The sequence below is a fragment of the Anabrus simplex genome, chromosome 9 (assembly GCF_040414725.1).
Source record: "Anabrus simplex isolate iqAnaSimp1 chromosome 9, ASM4041472v1, whole genome shotgun sequence".
Classification (NCBI taxonomy): domain Eukaryota; kingdom Metazoa; phylum Arthropoda; class Insecta; order Orthoptera; family Tettigoniidae; genus Anabrus; species Anabrus simplex.
In genome coordinates this window covers 120,943,918-120,967,112 of record NC_090273.1, presented here as the reverse complement: position 1 = coordinate 120,967,112, position 23,195 = coordinate 120,943,918, and the positions used below count along the sequence as shown (strand labels likewise).

Here is a 23,195-nt window from a genome sequence, read left to right as displayed (position 1 = left end):
GCGGAAAATAATCAGTTGGCGCTGTTCAAACGTTGTGTTTGTGCCTTTGCGCCCCATTGTACGTACAGACTAATCCCTGTCGTTCTGTACTGCGCTGCTCACTGCAGTGAAATTCAGGGATACGTATCCTACTCCTTACGTTTCTCCCTTGCCGCAATTGGGTCAGGTAGTCACGTGCAAATGGAGTAATGATGACGTGTCCGAATATTAAAATGATGTGTAGTATCTCATTATTTCCTTTTCCATCACTATCGGAACACTTCACCAATTCGCCTGACATTTAATCTTGTTATGATACGTGCGCTAAATACTCACGAATTGTTGGACGTATGTTTGTTGTATACACATTTGTTTGCGAACAAATTATATCAGGAAACATTCCATTATCTGTGTTGTCCGAATATTAAAGTGACCCACTGTAGGTGTACTAATCATAGGGACTCATACTATCCCATGGTGTCCCTCACATATGTGTACTAATACTATCCCATGGTGTCCCTCACATAGGTGTACTAATCATAGGGACTCATACTATCCCATGGTGTTCCTCACATAGTGGGTACTAATCACAGGCAACGCAAACCAACAGTGTCAGTCATATAGTGGTACTAATCACTATTGCTACTAATCACAAACCTATTGTGTACCTAACATAGTGGTACTACTCGTAAGTAAAGGCGACCCTTGGTTTTTCTCGTGTGATGGTACTAATAACAAATAGTTTCATGCTTCTAATTCAATCATCCCTTGGTCGCCCCTTTTATTCGCCTCTTACGCAGGTAGGGGATACCGTGGGTGTATTCTTCATCCGCTTCCCCCACCCACAGGGGGTATCTCTCACATTTGAATATTCTTAAATAGAAAATGACTTTGCCGGGATCATATTCCGAAACTTTGAGCACGTCCACTAAGCAACTGGGCGAACCAGAGTAGGCCTATAATCCAAAGAGAAGTCAACGAGGCTGATTACTGCATCATCATGATGGAATACTGTTAAGTGTAAGTATGTGTATATATGGGTATCATTTCCGGTATTACTGTTGCCGCTAGTGGTACAATAGTAGAGCAAACACTAGATATCAACTCATCTCCTTTAAATAATTAAAGCTTAACTATCACTATCGGAACACAAAGGTTCCTTTGTTCTTCGACACTCACAGAATGTTATGTACCGTATCCGTTTTTTTTTATAGAAGAGGAACAGCAAAATGTTGGGGTATCCAAAGCACGTGGCCAGTAAAGCTTTGTTAATGGTAACGTTGTAATGCTTACTATCAACAAGAAACCCGCTTAATGACCTTTGTGCTTATCGAATGATTTTAATTCTTAATTATATTTTCCTGTCCGCCTCTGTGCTGTAGTGGTTAGCGTGATTAGCTACCACCCCCAAAGGACCGGGTTCGATTCCCGGCTCTGCCACGAAATTTGAAAAGTGGTACGAGGACTGGAACGGGATCCACTCAGCTTTGGGAGGTCAATTGAGTAAAGGTGGATTCGATTCACACCTCAGCCATCCTGGAAGTGGTTTTCCGTGGTTCCCACTTCTCCTCCAGGCAAATGCCGGGATGGTACCTAACTTAAGGCCACGGTCGCTTCCTTCCCTCTTGCCTGTCCCATCCAATCTTCCCATCCCTCCACAAGGCCCCAGTTCAGCATAGCAGGTGAGACCACCTGGGCGAGGTAATGGTCATCCTTCCCTTTCATCACCGACCAAATATCTCACGCTCCAGGACACTGCCTTTGAAGTGGTAGGGGTGAGATCCTTTGCTGAATCCAGGGTGGAAACCAACCGTGGAGAGTAACGGATTAAATAAGATGGTATTATTCGGTATCTAATAATAATACTAATAATAATAATAATAATAATAATAATAATAATAATAATAATAACAATAATAATAATAATAATAATAGCTTTACGTTTTCGGAGACGCCGAGGTGCCGGAATTTAATCACACAGGAGTTCTTAACGTACCAGTAAATCTACCAACACGAGGCTGACTTATGTGAGCACCTTCAAATGCCACTGGACTAAGCCAGGATCGAATCTGCCAAGTTGGGGTCAGAAGGCCAGTGCCTCATCCGTCTGAGCCACTGAGGCTGGTATTCGGTATATAATATACAGTTCTCCAACTACACTATATAGACGTTGCAAGATGATGTAGTATTCGTGATCATATTACAAAATATTAAATAAAAAGCCTACACTGAAATGCAAGTGAGAAGCTTTAGAATGTTTCTCACCCACTACCTACCTCCACCTGCTCTATATTTTCCTTCGTGTCAACAGAGGAATAGGCATAACGTCCTCAGCAGACAGAGAAACAAAAAGAAAAGAAACAAAGGTTTCCTCATTCAGTTTTACGAACTCCTCATCTTTACAGTCATTATAAAGAGGGCTATACAGAACATGTGAACTGAAGTACACTGGTAGTTCCGCCACCGGCTTAATGAGAATAAAGCCGCTTTATGCACGTGGCTCTGCGTCATTCAACTGTCTAGCCATTCGTGTTTGTGAAGCAAAACAGCGCTACCAAAGCCCTCTGCAAATTCATGAATGAAGTGATTTATAGACTAACGAAAGTAGGATAGTTATATTATTTTGCTACCACTTCTAATTATTATTATTATTATTATTACTATTATTATTATTATTATTATTATTATTATTATTAACGATAATGTTATTGGTTTTACGTCCCACTAGCTACATTTCTGTGTTTTAGGAGATGCCGAGGTGACGGAATTTTGTCCCGCAGGAGTTCTTGTACGTGCTAGTAAATCTACCGACACGATGCTTAAGTATTTGAGCCCCTTCAAATACAACCGGTCAGAGCCAGGTTCGAATCTGCCAAGTGGGGCTCAGAAGGCCAGCGCCTCTACTGTCTGAGCTATTCCACCCGACCCAAACCCCATGGCACAACGGCCCTGGAAGGGCCTTCGCCTACCAAGCGACCGCTGCTCAGCCCGAAGGCCTGCAGATTACGAGGTGTCGTGTGGTCAATACGACGAATCCTCCCGGTCGTTATTCTTGGCTCTCGAGACCGGGGCCGCTATCTCACCGTCAGATAGCTCCTCAATTGTAATCACGTAGGCTGAGTGGACCTCGAACCAGCCCTGAGATCCAGGTAAAAAAATCCATGGCCTGGCCGGGAATCGAACCCGGGGCCTCCGGGTAAGAGGCAGGCACGCTACCCCTACACCACGGGGCCGGCATTCAACCCAACCGATTTATGAAAAAGCTAAAAATTGTATACATAGCTATGTTTCTTCTGAAGATATAGACGTAAAAAAGCCTTAACGAAATAATACTAATAATAATAATTCAACAACAACAACTTGGATTCATGAAGTCAAGAAAGATTTGGAACGAAATAACATAAGGGAAGAAGAAACAACAGAGAGAGAGAGAGAGATTGTTAGAAAGAAAGTGTTAAAAATGGAAGGATTCCAAGGTCGGGAAGGAAAGAAAACAGGCTCAAAATGGTCTGAGGAGAGGAAAAGGGGACATCACCGAGCAGATGAAGGAGTGTTTGGGGAAGAAGAAGGAACAACAGAGGATGAAGCATTGAAATTGTCACGTGTTTCCTAGAAGAGCCTAATCGAGAAAAAAAAAAAGAATAATAATACCAAGACATTTGTCCAATTTTTCACGCCTTAAACCCAGTAAACTATGCCTTATACACAGAGATGTTAAAACCTTAATAAACAATACCATGACATGTCAAGGCAAAAAGAAGTTAAGTCTACAACAAAATTGTGATAATTAATACCCTATGAATGATATTTGATAATTTACCGTAATAAGTACTTTAAATACTACGTTTAAAATACAATTGCTATGCTAGGTAATGAGATTTAATTTTAAAAATATGTTAATAAGTTTTACCTGCAGTATATTATCTAATACCGTAGACATGTTTGGGTAAGATACATCGCCAGTAATTAAGCAATTTGCGTAAAGGTGCGTGTAGAAAACAGATGTTACCTGCGTAAAGATATGTGCAAAACAGAATAATTTTGTCTTTCTGGGCTTGTTTGTTCCACACTGAACATCGTCCTGAATTTTAGTTTGATAGATATTATCGTGATTGTTTTCAAATATCTGTTAAAATTTGCGGGTACTGGTAAAACTGGCATTACTGCTTTAAATTCTTCCTCTAAGCACAAGAAATTAGTAACAGAAATTGCTTGTTCCGCACGTAACATTGACCTTAAGTTCAGTTTGATAAGAGATTTTTGTGAATATCGAAAATTCAGTGGAAATTAACAATTATCGAAAAATATTGACATAAGTTTTCCTTCAAGCACGAAAAGTTAGTAACCCCAAGTGTACACAAGCTTGGCACTTCATCTTAAGACAGTAACCATCACCACCATCATGCACAGTGTTATAGTGGAAGTTGTTTAAGAATGGTAACTCACCGGCAAGCAGATCGTCGCTGAGTCTAGTTGGGGTCAGCTCCACTTTGCGATGTCTTACGAGGGTAAAACTGGACGGTGGTTGAGTCGTCCTCTGTTGTTGTAGTGGTGCCGTTGTCATTTCTTCGACACTTAGGGACTTATCCGTGCCATTCACATATCCCCCTAAAGGGACCTCTTCATCCAACGCGTCCATACTATGAGACTGAGTTTTCTTCTTTTCAGGAACAGGTGATGGCTGATGTTTTTCTACTGCGCCTAACTCAGAATCTTCAGTGTCTGTCAGCTGTTCGTGACTATCCACCAGTGTTAACGTGACGTCATCGGGATCAGCTGAGGAGATATCCACGCTAAGGTCGTCGGACGTTGTCTCGTTCTGCTGAGGCTTCCCCATTTTAACATCATAAGGCGATAGGGTATTGTTATTCGCTGCTGTCACTGCGATTATACTGCCCGCGTCTGAGTAGTAACTGCTGGCAATGCTCTGACTGTGGGTCTCAGCGAAGCCTTGTGGTGTCAGAGGGTCAGTAAACACGGACTCTGAACTCGATTCTCTACTCTGAGGAGTGAGAAGGAGAGAGGAATCCCCTGCTGTACTGCTAGCGACTGTTGCTGTTGTTGATGGTGTCTGGATAGCCAATTTCTTCACGTGCCTCCACGAGTCTGTCACTACGTATGTTGTGGTCTTACCGGAGTCCCACTGTCGACTGCTGCCAGTGCCGTTAGTACATGTCACGCTAGGTTGCACTTCAGCCTCAGGCGAACCTACTTTTTGTGGGGCTAGCAGGCGCTGTTCCTGGTGTTGTGTCGAGGATGCCACCGGTCGTTTAGCTTGGACCGTTGTTGTTGTTGTTGTTGTTGCTCCTGCTGTTGACGCTGTTGAAGGAGTGGGCGGGGCTTGACCCTTACTCTGTTTCAACAACTCTTTAGCTGGCGACTTTTTCGTACCTAACTTGTCTTTCTTCCCCTTAGCAGGGCTCTTACCACCGGATGACTTCTTTCCCTCAGAACCCTGGAGGTTACCCATCTTGAGTGAATTTTCTACTACAACACCTAGTGGAGAAACTGCAGGGTGAACCCTTCTAAATATACTTGAGAATGGATGTAAAATAATTGACCTAAAATGATTATTATTCGTTGTATTTATGACAGTAGAACCATTATTATTATCACTATCTAAATTATCTTCCTCGTCAGATTCATCTATTGAAATGCAACTATCACTAGTATTATTTTCCTCTTCAGTAGTTTCTTCATCCTTATCATCGAGATTATATATATTTTTGTTATAAATTGAAAGAAAAGTTTCTTGCACTATCCGTTGCACCTGTTCAATTGAAGCAGTTTTATCAATGAGGCGTGGTTCAGAGGACAGGGGTTCCCTTGAAATCTCTTCTGCCACGCCCCCTCCACGCTGTTCACTCGCATTATCAGCATCACTAAAACACACACACTGCTCACTACTGGTCACATTCTTCAGCTGTTCTACACCGACACTGTTCCTACTACAAGGGATGCACTTTTCATCAGCACCTGTGTTCACCAACCCCGAGACGACAGCTCTGGAACTCTGGGTATTGACGTTGGACGGGCATGCGCCGTCACCCACAACGACTGGCGTCCCCATCTAGACGGCGCCTGCCACAGACACAAAAACATAACACTGTGAAGTCAATCAATATACAACTTCTACAACTCGTCTCTCCTCCACCCATTAACTGGGCCACTATGGGGCTTAGTATTTGTTGCTTAATCGTAACTAAGGCGACTTGTTTCCAGATCATTGAGAAGTAAAATGAAATGGCGTATGGCTTTTAGTGCCGGGAGTGTCCGAGGACAAGTTCGGCTCGCCAGTTGCAGGTCTTTTGACTTGACTCCCGTAGGCGACCTGCGCGTCGTGATGAGGATGAAATGATGATGAGAACGACACATACACCCAATCCCCCTGCCAACAGAATTAACCAATTATGGTTAAAATTCCCGATCCTGCCGGGAATCGAACCCGGGACCCCTGTAACCAAAGGCCAGCACGCTAACCATTTAGCCATGGAGCTAATACTAATACTAATAATAATAATAATAATAATAATAATAATAATAATAATAATAATAATAATAATAACTTGGCTTCATTTACAGATATCCTTAAAATGTACGAAAGGCTGCGTAAATAAAGATGGTACGACCCAGCGAGTTGGCCGTGCGGTTAGGGTCGCGCAGCTGTGAGTTTGCATTCGGGAGATGGTGGGCTCGAACCCATCAACGGCAACCTTCAATATGATTTTCCGTTTTCACACCACGCCAATGCTGGGGCTGTACCTTAATTAAGGCCACGGCTTCTACCTTCCCAATCCTAGCCCTTTCCCACCCTTGCGTTGCCAAAATCCTTGATGTGTTAGTGTGACGTAAAACCACTAGTAAAAAAGAGCGAGAGAGCGAGAGAGAGAGAGAGAGAGAGAGAGAGAAAAGGAAAAATGGCATGGAAGAATAATGTAGGTCAGCCAAACTGGAAAAGTCACGGGTTCAGTGCTTGGTAACTGTAAAAGTCACTACTTCGATCAATACCTTTCGAGTGGATCCGAATCGATCCAACCTACCGTCAACATTCAGTAGGCGAATTATACGTAGAATTTTCCGCCATTGGAGGGTTACATGAGACAAGCTGTCGGCCGTATCATCCCACTTTTAAGTTTTAATTTATTTATTTATTTATTTATTTATTTATTTATTTATTTATTTATTTATTTATTTATTTATTTATTTATTTATTTATTTATTTATTTGACTTTAACATTGGCGAAGTTAGGGCTCGTGGCCCTCTCTTACATTTAACCAAGTAAATTACATATATGTCCGACTCTGTGGTGTAGTTGTTAGTGTGATTAGCTGCCACCCCCAAAGGTCCGGGTTCAATTTCTGGCTCTGTCACGAAATTTCAAAAGTGGTACGAGGGCTGGAACGGGGTCTACTCAGCCTCGGGAGGTCAACTGAGAAGAGGGGGGTTCGATTCCCTCCTCAGTCATCCTCGAAGTAGTTTTCCGTGGTTTCTCACTTCTCCTCCAGGCAAATGCCGGGATGGTACCTAATTTAAGGCACGGTCGCTTCCTTCCCTCTTCCTTTTCTATCCTTTCCAATCCCCCCATCCCCCACAAGGCCTCTGTTCAGCATAGCAGGTGTCCGACTCGTTGGCTGAATGGCGTACTGGCCTTCGGTTCAGAGGGTCCCGGGTTCGATTCCCGGATGGGTCGGGGATTTTAACCTTCATTGGTTAATTCCAATGGCCCGGGGGCTGGGTGTTTGTGCTGTCCCCAACACTATCCTCCACCACAACAACACGCAGTTACCTACACATGGCAGATGCCACCCACCCTCATCGGAGGGTCTGCCTTACAAGGGCTGCACTCGGCTAGAAATAGTCACACGAATATATATATATATAACATAGCAGGTGAGAACGCGTGGGTGAGGTACTGGTCCTCCTCAGTTGTATCCCCAGTCCCAATGTCTCACGCTCCAGGACACTGCCCTTGGGAGGTAGGGGTGAGATCCCTCGCTGAGTTCCAAAGAAAAACCAACCCTGAAGGGTAAACAGATTAAGAAAGGAAGAAAAAAAAATTACATATTACGTATATATCTACAGGGTTATTCACCTAACATGTTACACGCAAATAACTTCTAAACCATTAAAAATATCAGCTTTTTGTTTTCATATTCGTAAATGGTACGCAGGGTCTTGTAAAATAACGTGCTAATTAGTCTTATGGGGTGATTAACAACTGAGATATTGATACTAACTCCATATTTTTAAATGGAACGGCACAAATTTATACAGCTGATTTAAAGGTTCATCTGCGAACAAGTTCAAATATGTAAGTATTTTCAAAATCGGACAATTACGTTTTGAGATATAAATAAGAACAGCATGCGCTGTTTTGCATGCCGCATCAGACGGCATGAAGTCGGGCAAGGACATATTGAGGCGCAAGCTGCTTCCTGGCCTTGATTCGAGCCACAGAATGGATACCAGGCATGTACTGTAAACATAATGTGATGTACCGTAACATACCCTGGGTGTGCAACGTTACTGTATGACTGGCGAACACACAACGGGGAAGGGAGATTAAAGTTGTATTGTTTTGTTTTGACATATAAAGGCTGCGCTCAGTTTAGTGTTTTTTTCTAACGGATGGGAATGGGAAGGATTTGGAAAGAAAGTCGGCCGTGGCCTATCACAAAGGTACCTATCCGGTATTTGCCTGGTGTTGAACATGGGACACCATGAAAATCAATGTCATGTTGGGCGAGGCAGGACTCGAACCTACGCTCTCCCGAATGCACACTACTACAATCGCGCTGGAGCTCTGCGGAGATTATGAAAATGAATGAAAACCTACAACCTGTTTTCCAGTCATTGACCGGGTCAGGGATGGAATGAATGAAGCAGATATAGGCTATTAGTACGATGGGGTCTACGGAGATTAATGCGTGTAAAATAAAACATAAATAATAGTGTTGCTGCCATCTCACTACTATCAGCTCTGAACATTTGCTTTTCAAGTAGGAGCTCTTCCGGTGTTTTGTGTTATGTTTATTTCTCAACTCATAGAGTAGTATGAACTGTACACTAAAACCAGTGACAATTATAGCTTTCGTTATGTTCCTTTCAAGGCAAAGTACTTATTTTATTCGTTTTAAACACACCAACCCTTTCTGTCCTGTCATGTGTTCGCCTGTCATAAACAGTTTACAAACCCATCACATGTGTACGAGGTGCTTACATGCCTGGTACCCATTCTGTGGCTGAACTCACTCCCAGCACTGCCTTCGTAATATACAGGCCGTACTGTAGAAAGCGCGCCAAGCCAATCAGCTGATCAATTGAGGCGAGCTAAGTGAATGTTGCAAGTTTTACTTGTGAATGTAATCCAGAAGGATTGGGGGCATTCTTAGGATAATTGTGACCGTTGAGAGACAAAAATTTGTATTTAAGTATATTGCGTTTTTTTCTTTAAATTTATCACATCGGCATTTACGTAAACAGCTGGTATTAAGATAATGAGTCCTCATAGTTTAGGTTAGGCATGGTATCTTCACGTGGTGAGTAAAATCAAGGGACGTAATACTTCTCGTGTAATTTATTCATTTAATTTCTATCGTATAACACGTTTTCTTTTGGAAATGCAATGTGCTACAAATTTAAATACAGTGTGTGAAAGTTCGCATTTGCCACAATGATAAGAACTTGTGCGTACCACGGCGAAAATACAACTATACAAGTAAATAGACATCAATATTTTCATTTTCTTCGTATAGGAGCAGATAACCTTTATGAGAAACGAAAATTCCAACCGAAAAAATACCTATTACGAAGAATAAAGGTGTAGACTATGTTTCACTCATTTACCAGAGCTGATGGTGAGTTCTGCTTTTGACTTCCTTGTTTCACAGATTTACAGCAGAGCGTTTAATTATTGATACAGGACAAGTATAAAAGTGGACAGTAACCAATTGAACCTACATATGGTTATTTCTTGGGTTCGTAACGTTGAGTACGCGCTGCCTCTTCTCCCCAAAATTAATGCGAGTAAGGACCATTCCTCGGCGGTTTCCGTGAATGTGGGAAGTAACTAATACATCTGGATGATCAGTGCATTGATATTTGGGAAAATATCGGCTATTCCTAAACAAAAAATGATACAAATGTGTGTATAGAAGAAAGGATTTCAAGAAATTCTTCGAAGGATAGTACCAGAAGTGTCAAAAAAACTAACAAAGCTACTGTATTTATGGCCATCTAGAGGTATAGAACTAAAATTTATTATTATACGTTTGTTGTCTCCTTATTTGTATTAATGCATAATAATTATTTGTTGGGCACATTGACGAGTAAAACACTGAAGCTTTGACCGCGTAGATCGCACTTCAATCCTACTTCTCCTAAAATTACTTAGACCTGACTTACGATTTATGATGCGATTACAGGTTTTAGTGATCTCACCTGTAATATTAATACAACATTTGTAAATATTTCATCATTACTAAAGGTACAGACGCATCACGTCCTTGCATTACACGGGTCGGACGGAGGAAACAGTTCGCCTCTTTGTGTGACGTCATCAGATGTACAGTACGGCCTGTACATCATGAAGGCAGTGCTCCCAGGAAACTGTTTGGGCCTCAATATGTCCTTGCCCGACTTCACGCCGTCTAATGCGGCATGCAAAACAGCACATGCTGTTCCTACTTATATCTCAAAAAGTAATTGTCCGATTTTGAAAATACTTACATATTTGAACTTGTACGCAGATGAACCTTTAAATCAGCTGTATAAATTTGTGCCGTTCCATTTAAAAATATGGAGTTAGTATCAATATCTCAGTTGTTAATCACCTTAGTGCAGGGGAATGGAAAACCACGAAAAACCATTCTCAGGACAGCCGACGGTTGGGGCCAGCCGAGAGGTCTAGCCCTGTCCCGAGCCGAGTACAGAAGAGCTAGTCTACAATATCTGGCAAATGCTGACGACCGAGCAGTGACTAATAGGTGTCAAGCTCTGCATTCGGGTGGCGAGTGGTTTGAACCCCACCAGCAGCTGTCCTGAGAATGGTTTTCTGTGGTTTTCTATTCTTACTTCCAGGAAAATGGCAGGGCAGTTCTATTATTGGCCACAGCCATCGCATCTCAGCCTTCACCTCACCTCAACTCACCTCACAACACCGAGCTCGGTAGCTGCAGTCGCTTAAGTATCCAGTATTCGGGAGATAGTGGGTTCGAACCCCTCTGTCGGCAGCCCTGGAGATGCTTTTCCGTGGTTTCCCAATTTCACACTAGGCTGTACCTTAATTAAGGCCACGGTCGCTTCCCTCCTACTCCTAGCCTTTTGCTGTTCCATCGACGCCGTAGGACCTATCTATATCGGTGCGACGTAAAGCAACTTGTAAAATAATAATAATACAATCAACCCACCACCACACAACTCCCGGCCAGAGACGGCGTCACCTTACCTTTTCATAGTGGTGGTGGTGGTGATTATTATTTTAAGAGGAAATACAACTAGGCAACCATCCTCTACATAAAACTAATCAGTGAGAAAAAATGGAAGGGATCCGACACTTCAAAAACTGAAGATATCGACCAAAGAAAGACCAAAGAAAGGCGTGAAAATGAAAGACTCCCCAGGCCTCGAATGCTCTATTCTCCGGGCCACCGCTTAAGTAGACTAAAGCGGAGGAGAGGGTATGGACCAGGGGAAGACGCGGGCGAGAGTGGCTAAGCCTACGGTGTTGTCACGTGGTTGGAGAGGGACAAGGGGACGGGCGTTTCATGCCTTCTGTCAGCACGTGTTACGGCAATAGTGTACCCAGTGCTGAACTGCCATACTTCCTCAGTCGATGTCTTGACCTCGTGTGTCCAATTATTATCATATTACGTTTAAAACCGCAGTGGTGGTATGGGACTCCACTAATACGAATACATTGATGTATTCATTCTTTCGAATGTGCTCAAGTTACAACCGGTGAGCTGTGCTGTGTTTTAGTGTTGGAGCACAACTTTCAATCGCGCGCCAGTTCATTTGGCAACCAAGGTGAGTGTGACGAGGCAACGACGTTACTTCCGCTTTAGTCTGTTCAAAATCTGGCCCGGAGTAGGGGTAAGGAATGGTAAGGAATGAAAACTTTTAAAAAACACGCTGATGATATTCGTTTAATTTATAGAAAGTCAATGAGGATGGATGAAGCTCTAAACACCCGCTCACACTTACCGGAAGGAAGGCGCGAAACAGGAAATTCCGAGAAGAATTTCTCCTACATCAACGCGATTGCGAAACATTCGAATACGTTACGAACGTTACCAAAATTAAATTCCGGCGGGAAAAGCGGAAGAAATATTCTCGCCAAGCAACTTTCTCTTCTTCGGCACCTCCATTAGGTGTAAGTGTGAGCCACTACATCTATTACACAGTGAAATAATATTTTTCTGCCTTCGCGCCGCATCTCCCTCCCGCTAAAGTGTGAGCAGACCCTTAAACGTTTTGAAGATGTATCAAAGGAACTTTAGTAGTCAAACGTGATTATCTCAAGGAAAAGGTTCATAAATTATATCAGAACGTAGAGAGCTTGTGCAAAGCAGATAAGAAATTTCAATGAATTCAAGTATCTGGAATCCATTGTTACCGTTAATTGTGAAAATAACAGAAAGGTAAGGATAACATCTAGTAATCGATGCCATATCTCACTGATAAAAGCACGACCTTATTGTCTCGGCTGGGTAGCCTCCTACGAGTGTAAATACTAATAGGCAGACAAAATACAAGGAAAATAAAACAGTTTTATGTGGCTGTTGACATCATGGTTATATTCATAGGTGTGCGAGCATTAGGTGGAAACCGATTCATAGGATTTAAAAAATCCCGCATACATTGGCCGCGATTCGAAATCCCGTTACCTTTTTTAAAACTCAGTGATGAAAATAGATGGCGTATGGCTTTTAGTGCCGGGAGTGTCCGAAGACATGTTCGGCTCGCCAGGTGCAGGTCTTTTTATTTAACTCCCGTAGGCGACCTGCGCGTCATGATGAGGATGAAATGATGATGAAGACGACACGTACACCCAGCCCCCGTGCCAGAGAAATTAACGAAGATGCTTAAAATTCCCGACCCGGCCGGGAATCGAACCCGAGACCCCTATGACCAAAGGCCAGCACGCTAACTATTTAGCCATGGATACGGACAACTCAGTGGTGGTGGTGGTGGTGGTGGTGGTGGTGGTGGTGATTATTGTTTTAAGAGGAAGTACAACTAGGCAACCATCCTCTATATCAGAGGGGAAAATGGAAGGGATCCGACACTTCGAGAAATGAAGATATCGGAGAAAGAAAGACAAGGGCCACGAAGGGCGTGAAAATGGAAGACTCCCTAGCCCTCGCAAACCTAATAGCGTCGGGGTCGGAAAAGAACAAGAGTTGACCAAGGGAGGTCAGATAGGATAGATGAAAGTGAGGAGCCTGGCACAAGTAAGTGGAAGCAATGCCAGGACTCAGCTAGGGGCTCCGTGGTCGCCAACCCACGCTCCAAAGTTCAGAGCCCCTGGGGCCCTTTTAGTCGCCTTTTACGACAGGCAGGGGATACCGTGGGTGTTATTCTACCACCCCCACCCACAGGGGGATTATTGTTTTAAGAGGAAGTACAACTGGGCAACCATCCTCTATATAGGCCTAACACTAATCAGAGAAAAAAAAAGTGGAAGGGGTCCGACACTTCGAAAAACGAAAGTATCGACCAAAGGAAGGCAAGGGCCACGAACGGCGTGAAAATGAAAGACTCCCTAGGACTTCATCCGTTATACCGTCGGGATCGGAACAGAACAAGAGTTGACCAAGGAAGGTCGATAAGGATATATGAAAGTGAGGAGCCTGGCATAAGTGGAAGCAATACCAGGACTCTGCTAAGGACCCCGTGGTCGCCAACCCACCCTCCAAAGTTCAGAGCCCCTGGAGCCCCGTTTAGTCGCCTCTTACGACAGACAGGGGATACCGTGGGTGTTATTCTACCGCCCCCACCCACAGGGGAGGACAACTCAGTAATGATACCTCTCGGACAAGACACGGTGCTTCATATGTATCAGGGTATATTTTTATTATTGTTATTATTATTAATAATAATAATAATGATATTGTTTTTTCGCTTATTTTACGTCGCACCGATACAGATAGGTCTTACGGCGACTTTGGAATAGGAAAGGGCTAGGAGTGAGCAGGAAGCGTCCGTGGCCTTAATTGATGTATAACCGCAGCATTTGCCTGGTGGAAAAATGGGAACCATGGAAAACCATATTCAGGCCTGCCGACAGTATGGGTTCGAACCTACAAACCCCCGAATGCAAGCTGACGGCTACATCACCCAAACCGCGGAGCCACTCGCTTGATATTATACGTAGGCAAGTCAATAATTTTGCTCTAATTGTCTTTAGGTTGGCTCTAAGGCTTTGTGTGCTCACCAGCCGCTAGATGTGGTAGGTTTCAGCGGTATCAGATCAGTACAGCTTACGCCGTTGCTACGTAAAAATGGCACTAAGGAAGAACAGTGTTCCATAATCCGTTTTTTGTGGTCTGAGGGTTTACCAGAAGCGGAATATCATAGAAGACTTTCAGCACAATACGGGGGCAACAGCGAAGTGTTTACCAGTGGATTGAACAGTTCAAAAGGGGTCGCACGAGTGTGAAGGATGAGAAAAGATTCGAGCATCCATCTGCAGCCGTAATTGATGCCAATATTGAACATGTGCGTGATATAATCCTACATAACAGACGAGTGACTGTTGATGACGTGGAACAGGCATCGTCAGTCGAGAGAGAAATACCTTCGGAGCCAGTTTGCTCCCCGCTCTCGCGTAACGAGAGCAGCTTAGCGAGCAACTAGAGGAAGAAGTAGGGGAAGACCATGACGTAGTACGTACTGCAGGCCAGTGGTGCAAAGGTATAGGGCATCCTTCTGGACAGGTTAGAGTGCGACACGATACGCGTGAACTCATGTGAGGTGACAGTAGTATGTTTCCGTCTTTATCCTCACACCACACGACGTTCAAATCTAGTCGGTTAATGTTGCATTTACTATGGAAGAGAGTTCATCACAGCGTAGGCCGACAACGTCCAAACCTTCCTGGGAAGAAGAATGTTTAATAGTTCAAGAAAATAACACAGCAAAATGTTTAATATGTAATAAAATATTGTATCACATTACAAAGCATTAGAAGAATATGAAGAGGTGTTAATGACTTTTGATAATAGGTTTCACGATATTCAGGCATTAGAAAAGGATGTGCAGGTGTTCGCTATGCCCTTCTCACAGTGGATGTGCAAACTGTTCGGCAAGAACTGCAGCTATAACTGATAGACTTACAGTGCGATACTCAAATGAAAGATGGGTTTGCCAACACAAACAGTTTGACTGAATTTTATGATCGTTTTCCACGTTTTGCGACTTGCCAATACGCAAACGAGAAGTTTAGTACCAAACATTGATACAATACTATCTAAACGATCCCAAAAGTCCCGTGAAGGAGGAATACACCAGTGATATGTTTCAGTCCGCGTGTTTAATTTGTTTTCATTGTCATAAATGACATACAAATATTAAAATGTATGTTAATGAAAGTGCGAAGAATATGTACAAATCACATACACTGTATTTTCTGTCGGTAAATGTACGTGTCCCAAAACTTCAGTTAATCGTGAAAATGTATTTATTCAGGAAATATTGCACACTGCTGCATATTTCCTTGGTCAATGAATAATTTTCTTGCCCTGTTATACTCTGTAATCTGTGTCCTATTCGTCTCACATGAACCATGTTCCAAATTATTATTATTATTAAAGCTGTTGTTTATATGGGAACATTTCAGAGCGGCAAGTACAGTACGGCCACGGTATGCAACCCGCCTGTCCCCTGCTCTCTTGTCACGTGACAAACAGCCGTCCCGAGCGAAGCAAGTAACGCCGGGTCCCTAGAGCAACTACGTGATCACGTCTGACGTGGAAAACCATAAGCACATTAGGCCCGATCAACAGGTGAAGGAAGCGGTGCATACGTGGCTTGCTGCGTATCCAAAACCCTTTTTTTTTTTTTTTTTTTTTTGCAGAGGGTAACAGAAAGCTTGTGAAACGGTGGACCATGTGCTTTGAAAAGCAGGGTGACTATGTTAAAAGATGATATCAATAAAAGTGTGTACTCTTTCAGTAATACATTATAAAAATTTATTGCAGATACTTATTGACTTGCCCTCGTATTTACTGTATATATGCGAATGAGCTCATTAGGATTACGCAATGTACTTCCTGCCTCTTTCAAATCGGTTTTGATTTCGCCAATCCATTTCATTGTGTCTGTTTTATTTTTATTCCTGTTTTCATATAGAATTCGACTATTTGTTTAGTAAGTCTGCCAGGCTGCATTCTGTTAATATGTCGATATATCTTAGCCTGTGTTTTCTAATGTCACTATCAATATTTGTGTATAGTTTGATTTCCTATCTGCCTCTACGTTGGTATTGTCCGTCGGTGAGTTTTGGGCTTAGAATATTTCTTATGATGTTGCATTCCTTTCTTCTCAGTGTTTTTGAAGTCTGCTTTCCTGTTCAAAATTTGCGTCTCTGATCCATAAAGGCATGGTTTAATGACTGTATTGTAATGTCTTAGTTTCGTGTGCTTGGAGAGACATTTTTGTTACAGATATTTTGGATTAGTCGATATGCAGTTTCCATCTTTTGGCATCTAATTTCATTGACTTTTGTTTCGAGTCAATTTTCCTGAACTGTTTCACCAAGGTACCTAAATTGTAATACTCGATTAATTTTTCCATATTTTGTCTCCATGAATTTTTGTGCTTGTTTATTGCAGGTCATGTATTCTATCTTTTCAAAAAATATCTGAAGGCCGACTTTTTCCGATTTTTCTTTCAGGAGTTCAAACTGATTTTGGACTGTAGACATATCTTGGGTTAATAGTGCTAGGTCATCCGCAAATGCTACGCAGTCTATCCCTAGTTTTCCTCTGCCTAAATTGACTGGTTGGTTGGTGAATTTTGAGGTCCAGTTTCTGTTTGCGTCATTCTTGTATCACTTTTTCAAGGACGCAATTGAAGAGTACATCTCCTTGTCTTACTCCCGTTTTGATTTCAAAGGGATTTGAGGTTTCCCCCGTGAATTTAATCTTGGACTTCGTGTCTGTCAATGTCTGTTTTACGACTGCAAGTGTTTTCATGTCCAAATCTGGTTCTTTCAATATTTGGAAGAGTGATTTGTGATGAACTGAATCATAGGCTTTTTAGAAATAAACAAATGTGCAGACTACAATTTTGTTACAAATTCTCTGATGCCTTAGGATTAGGTTTAGATTCAAGATTTGCTCTGGACACGATCGGCCTAGTCTGAATCCTACCTGATATTCTCCGATTTGTGGTGCTAGTTGTTGGTGTGCTCTATCAAGAAGACATTGGGATAGAATTTTGTATGCAACGGACACTAGTGAGATTCCTCTGTAGTTGTTTACATCTGTTCTGTCTCCCTTCTTTTGTATCGGGTGAATTAATGCATTTGTTATTATTATTAGTAGTAGTAGCGAATTCTCCCAATATTGAAAGACGTTAAGCAAATAACTCAATCAGTCCTTCTGTGGTTTCTTCTTGTTTTTCAATAGGTTTTCATTCTTTCCCAGAAGGCTTGTTTACGTTCTGCCGACCATTTTGGTCTGTACTGTTTTTGTTGTGGTTGCTCTGATGTAGCTTCCCAACTGTTTACTTTGCTCCTAAAGATGTCTCTTTCTAGGATGTCTGTTGAACTTATGTTTGCGTTTCTGAGGTCCTTTCGAAGTTCGTTAAGCCAGGGTGTTGAGTTCTTAAGCGAGGTTACGTAATCTATTATCCTTTTTGTCAACCGATTTTCTGGTAATCTAGTCAGATGGCCGAAGAATTTCATTCGTCTTTTCCTAATGTAAATTTCAATGTTTGAGAACTTTTCTGTTGTTTTTATTGATTGTAAACTGTAACCGTCTTGGGTGTATCTTGCTCTTAAGATTTTCCTAATGATCTTTACAAGGCCTGTCGGTTTGATAAATTCTCCGAGGTATTTAATGTAAGGGACTCTGTCAATTGTACCATATTTTGGTCTCAGGCTCTTGATATCTGTCTTTGAGTATAAGAATTTAGTTTTCTCGAACGATATTTGCAGTCCCACCTTTTCAGCACTTTCTATAAGTATCTATAAATGTTTAACGGCAGTCTCCTCATTCTCTGTTAGTATCACCAGATCATCTGCAAAAGCGAGGTATGGTATGTGGAGGTTATCTTTCGCAAAGCCCAGTCAAATTGGCTTCCAAAACTCACATTTCTTGAGTCTTTTTCCCATTCTTCCATGACCTTGTCTAGGACGACGTTGAACAGAATAGGAGAGAGTCCACCACCTTGTATCACGCCTGTTCGAATGTCGAAGGGTTCTGAGATTTCCCCCATAAATTTCACTTTAGATTTCGTGCCAGTCAGTGTTAAGTTTTATAAGTTCGCGAGTTTTGGGATTTAGTCCCCTCTCTTCTAGAATTTGTAACAGTGAGGGCCTGTCGATCGAATCGTAAGCCTTTTTGAAATCTACAAATGTGCATACGAGGAGTTTTTGTCTGAGAGCTCGCATTTTGAGTATGGTTTCGAGGTTAAAAATTTGTTCGGGGCATGACCTGCTTGGTCTGAATCCTGCTTGATATTCAGCTAATTTGGGTTCTAATTATTTTTGTTTTCTTTGCAAGAGACATGCTGATAAAATTTTGTAGGTGACAGATACAAGAGAGATCCCTCTATAATTATGTATATCTGATTTGTCACCTTTTTGTGTGTAGGAGATGAATTAGAGCAATCTCTCAGTCATCCGGGAGCTTTTCAGTTTGCCAAATGTAATTTCTTTTTTTGTTTTTGTTTGCTAGTTGCTTACGTCGCACCGACACAGATAAGTCTTATGGCGACGATGGGACAGGGAAGGGCTAGGAGTTGGAAGGAAGCGGCCGTGGCTTTAATTAAGGTACAGACCCAGCATTTGCCTGGTGTGAAAATGGGAAACCACGGTCAACCATTTTCAGGGCTGCCGACAGTGGGGTTCGAACCTACTATCTCCCGAATACTGGATACTGGCCGCACTTAAGCGACTGCAGCTATCGAGCTCGGTCGTGTAATTTCTTTGAGTGAATTTGGCTTATTGTCATCATTATTATTAATATTATTATTATTCAGCCAGTTATGGATCACGTCATCTCATCTGTTTTCTTCCATGCTCTTTAACCTTCTCCCAGTATTCCTGCATTCGACTTCGGTGAGCTTGCTTTCCCTCGTGAATCTCCTTTTTGCTTGTTTTAGGTTAAGTTGACCAGATTTTCAATCAGAGAAAACGGGATACTTTTCTCGAACAATCCGATGAAATTATTCAAATAAAGTCAGCGAATGACATATTATTTCATAATTCCAATGGGTACAATAAAATCCTACGCATAAGTAATTTTACAACAACCGAGGTCGATAGCTGCAGTCGCTTAAGTGCGGCCAGTATCCAGTAATCGAGAGATAGTGGGTTCGAGCCTCACCGTCGGCAGCCCTGAAGATGGATTTCCGTCGTTTCCCATTTTCACACCAGGCAAATGCCGGGGCTGTACCTTAAGTAAGGCCACGGCCGCTTCCTTCCAACTCCTAGGCTTTTCCTATCCCATCGTCGCCGTAAGACATATCTATGTCGGTGCGACGTAAAGCAAATAGAAAAAAAAATACAACAAATTATTCCAACATTTTAGTCACAAAATAAAGAGACATATCTACTGGGAGATTATTTAAGAAGTTATTTTACTACTGTTTCAAACTTAACTGTACAGAATCCTAACCCCATGGGATGAAATCAATTTTATAATTGCGACAATACTTACGTCAAATTAGAGGTTATGCATTTATTAATGAATTATAAGAATTATTTATTTAATGGTAAGAAAAGTGTCGAATTGGTAAAATTCTGTGACACCAGAAGTTGGGAATCTTTGTTAGGCAAGAGAGCTAAATTGTGTGAAAGGTTGGCTTGTCCAACATGACGCATACCACCCAACTGTTTTCAAGGCGTCAGTGCGGTAATGTTTAGCGTCGGTATTTTGAAAACGGCGTGCCACATGTGACGAGAATGCAATATAGTGATTAGCTCGGACGGAGAAAAAAATGCGAGGGTAGGAGTGGTGGTTGGTGGGAGAATCGTGTGACGTGAAAAGTTTATTTAATGGCTGGTTCGCCGGAAATGTTTATCCTTTTTGAATCGTGGTCTTGTCTGTTTGTGTCTTCAAGAATATTGTGCCTCGACTCTTGACTTTCGGCTGGGACATCTGATTGACTGCGGCGTTGCTGCCCTTCTATGGAAGTCTGCCGTGAAGTGCCCAGCTATAATGTTTAGCCACTCACTGTAAGTATGTATGTACTGTGGTTTTAGACTATGAACTGGTTTGATATGTTATCGGCGAGGCATGAAAGTATCTAATCTCAACTTTGAGGAAGTATGTAATAGCCTACACATTACTACGAGTTCATCGAAACATTGGGATATGAAAGCTATCTGTGTTCTATGCATCCGTTCAGTGGCATGGTTTCATTCCCGTATGCTGTAGCAGGTTATGTGGTGGCGGTTCGTGATCCTGCATTTCTCTCTAGTCAGATTGTATATATATTCAAGCTAAGAAGAAGATATATGATTGTGCAATTATATACAGTGGAATTTAGCGTGTGTCAAGGGACGGAGAAGCTTTCTTAGGGGTGAACTTTGAAATGGGGTATCATGTTTTGCCCACCATCAGGGATAACTGGTCGACTCATGCTGATCTCAAAGTGCTCTACATATCATTGGTGATGGCAAGGAATCAATTTGAAGAAACTGGGGTCGCTCGTCACTTCAACATGATGAGAAAAGTGGTCCCAATTCAGTTTCAAGTTGAAGTTCCAGAACCTACTCTGTATGAGTACGTGCTACAAACAGTTCAAGAATGCTACGGAAACTAACTTTAAGTGATTTTTTTTTCTCTGTTTCACAAATTTCCAAAACTGTTTCTGTATACTCTATAAAATGTGTTTGAAGCGTTGAACGCAAATTTAAGTGCAGAGATATAAATTGCATTATAAAAAATTGAAAATACTTTATTTCTTTGCCCTTTAGCGATATTTGGGTCACATTTGACCCAAGCTTTTCTGGGAATGTGAAAATTACCACGAATGTTTTACAGGCACATAGTTCTTTTTGTACTCTAAATTACACATCAAATTTAGTTTTATCACCTTTTATTCCCTGGAAAGCTTGTAGTCCTGAAAGGGTTAAGTGAGGTAAAACTCACCCACACTCCATATCTGCAGTTCGTCCACACACGACACTTCGTACAGTAGCAAGCAGCGATCACAAGCGTGAGTCAGTCACGAGATTATAGGTCAGCTGATGACGACCAGGCTGTACGATTAGCATAGGAAATAGAACTCTCATACATTTCCAATGACAGACGTATTGCACCCATTCACAGACCACACACTTCACTACTGCACGCGAAAGTCGTTTGAATAACCATCGCATCAGTAGTAGAATGCCGCCCTCTGGATCCCCAGATCGCGAGTTCACACTCGGAAGAAGCCGTCGAATGGAATATAGTCAATGTCGTGCCATAAAGTGTCTTAAGATATCTTTGTTATTTCTAGGATCCTTTTGGTTTTGACCAGGGGTTTAAGGCCGATTGTCCTTCCTGACGCCATGTGATCTTCCAGGTAAAAATTCAAACCCACTATCGATCGGAATTCGAAACTCATCTTTCCTGGAGGGAAGCCAACAGCTAAGGCCCCTATTACACTAGGACACTGGTGGCGACACCGGTAGCGAGACTGGTGGCGCTAAAGGTGTCCTCATCGCAGAAATACACTAGACATTGGTGTCGCCACCAGCAATCATGTATACTGTAGATCCATTTTAAAAGATGTTGTCAACAAGTGAGGATCTACTTTTTCTAGTTCTGCTTATAACGTTATTTTGTTGATTTCTAAATGAAACAGCATTCAAAAAATATATAGAAATTTATTCAGAATTGACATTCACTGTCCTCAAGTCATGACATTCACTGTCCTCAAGTCAGGATGCTGTTTGCGAAATTAAATATTCCTAAAATGTTCTTGTGTGCAACATCCTTATCCTCAAAATCGGGTAAGAAATACACAATAATTTCGTTCCACGCATTTATTTTGGCATTTCTATCACTGTACTCGTCGGTTGCATTGTTCCAGGTTACTGGGTATTTTTCAACTTGGGCAGTTAAGTTTTCTGTATTCACTTGCTTATTTATTAAATTAGCAAAAAAGCTCCCGGATGACTGGAAGATTGCTCTAATCCATCCCCTACTTAAAAAGGTGACAAATCAGATGTAAATAATTATAGATGGATCTCTCTTGTATCTGTCACCTACAAAATTTTATCAGCATGGCTCTTGCAAAGAACACAAAAGCAATTAGAACCCAAATTAGCTGAATATCAAGCCTAAAAGCCTATACAGTAGCACGGTTAAGATATTGTCTATTATGGATCTGGTACCTACCCCCCCCCCCCCAGGTGTAGCGGTGAATAGTCTTATGCGTGAAGAATGTATTCGTAACTGCTAAACCCATAATAGCACAGAAGTCCACCAGCAAACGGTTCCCATTCCTATTAGCTTCCATATCTTCCCCACATTCACCAATCACCCTTTCGTATCCATGAGTTTTTCCAACTCCCGCATTGAAATCGCCCATTAGCACTATCCTATCCTTGCTGTTGACCGTGACTACGATGTTGACTACGATGTCACTCAATGCTTCATAAGACTTGTCAACATCATCCTCATCTGCACCCTCACATGGTGAATACACTCAGACAATTCTCGTCCTAATTCCTCCAACTGCCAAATCCACTCATTCGCTCATTTACCTGCCTGACAGAAACTGTATTGCGTGCAATAGTATTCCTGATGATCAACCCTGCCTCACACTCTGCCATTCCATTTTTAACACCCGTTAAGTACACTTTATAATCTCCTTTCTCTTCCTCATTATCTTCCCTTACCCGAATATCATTTACTCCTAGCACATCCAGATGCATCCTTTTTGCTGACTCAGCCAGTTCTACTTTCTTTCTTCCATAATCCCCATTAATATTGATAGCTCCCCATCGAATTCCATTTCGTTCACCACTTACTAGGCCACTCAGCCGTTG

The 23,195-nt window shown here is 42.1% G+C and overlaps 1 protein-coding gene across 3 annotated transcripts in view; it reads right to left on the bottom strand.

Moving 5' to 3' along the window:
- Positions 1 to 23,195, bottom strand: part of LOC136880952 (formin-2) — a 351,200-nt gene that overhangs the window by 314,158 nt on the left and 13,847 nt on the right. For 2 of the 3 annotated variants that reach the window (XM_067153494.2, XM_068229198.1), the window contains exon 2: positions 4,426 to 6,060. In XM_067153494.2, coding sequence (XP_067009595.2) covers positions 4,426 to 6,049 — 1,624 coding nt within the window. In that variant the 5' untranslated portion in view covers positions 6,050 to 6,060. Of the gene's footprint in view, positions 1 to 4,425; positions 6,061 to 21,306; positions 21,330 to 23,195 lie in introns of those variants that run through there. The other variant, XM_068229197.1, reaches the window with a different exon arrangement.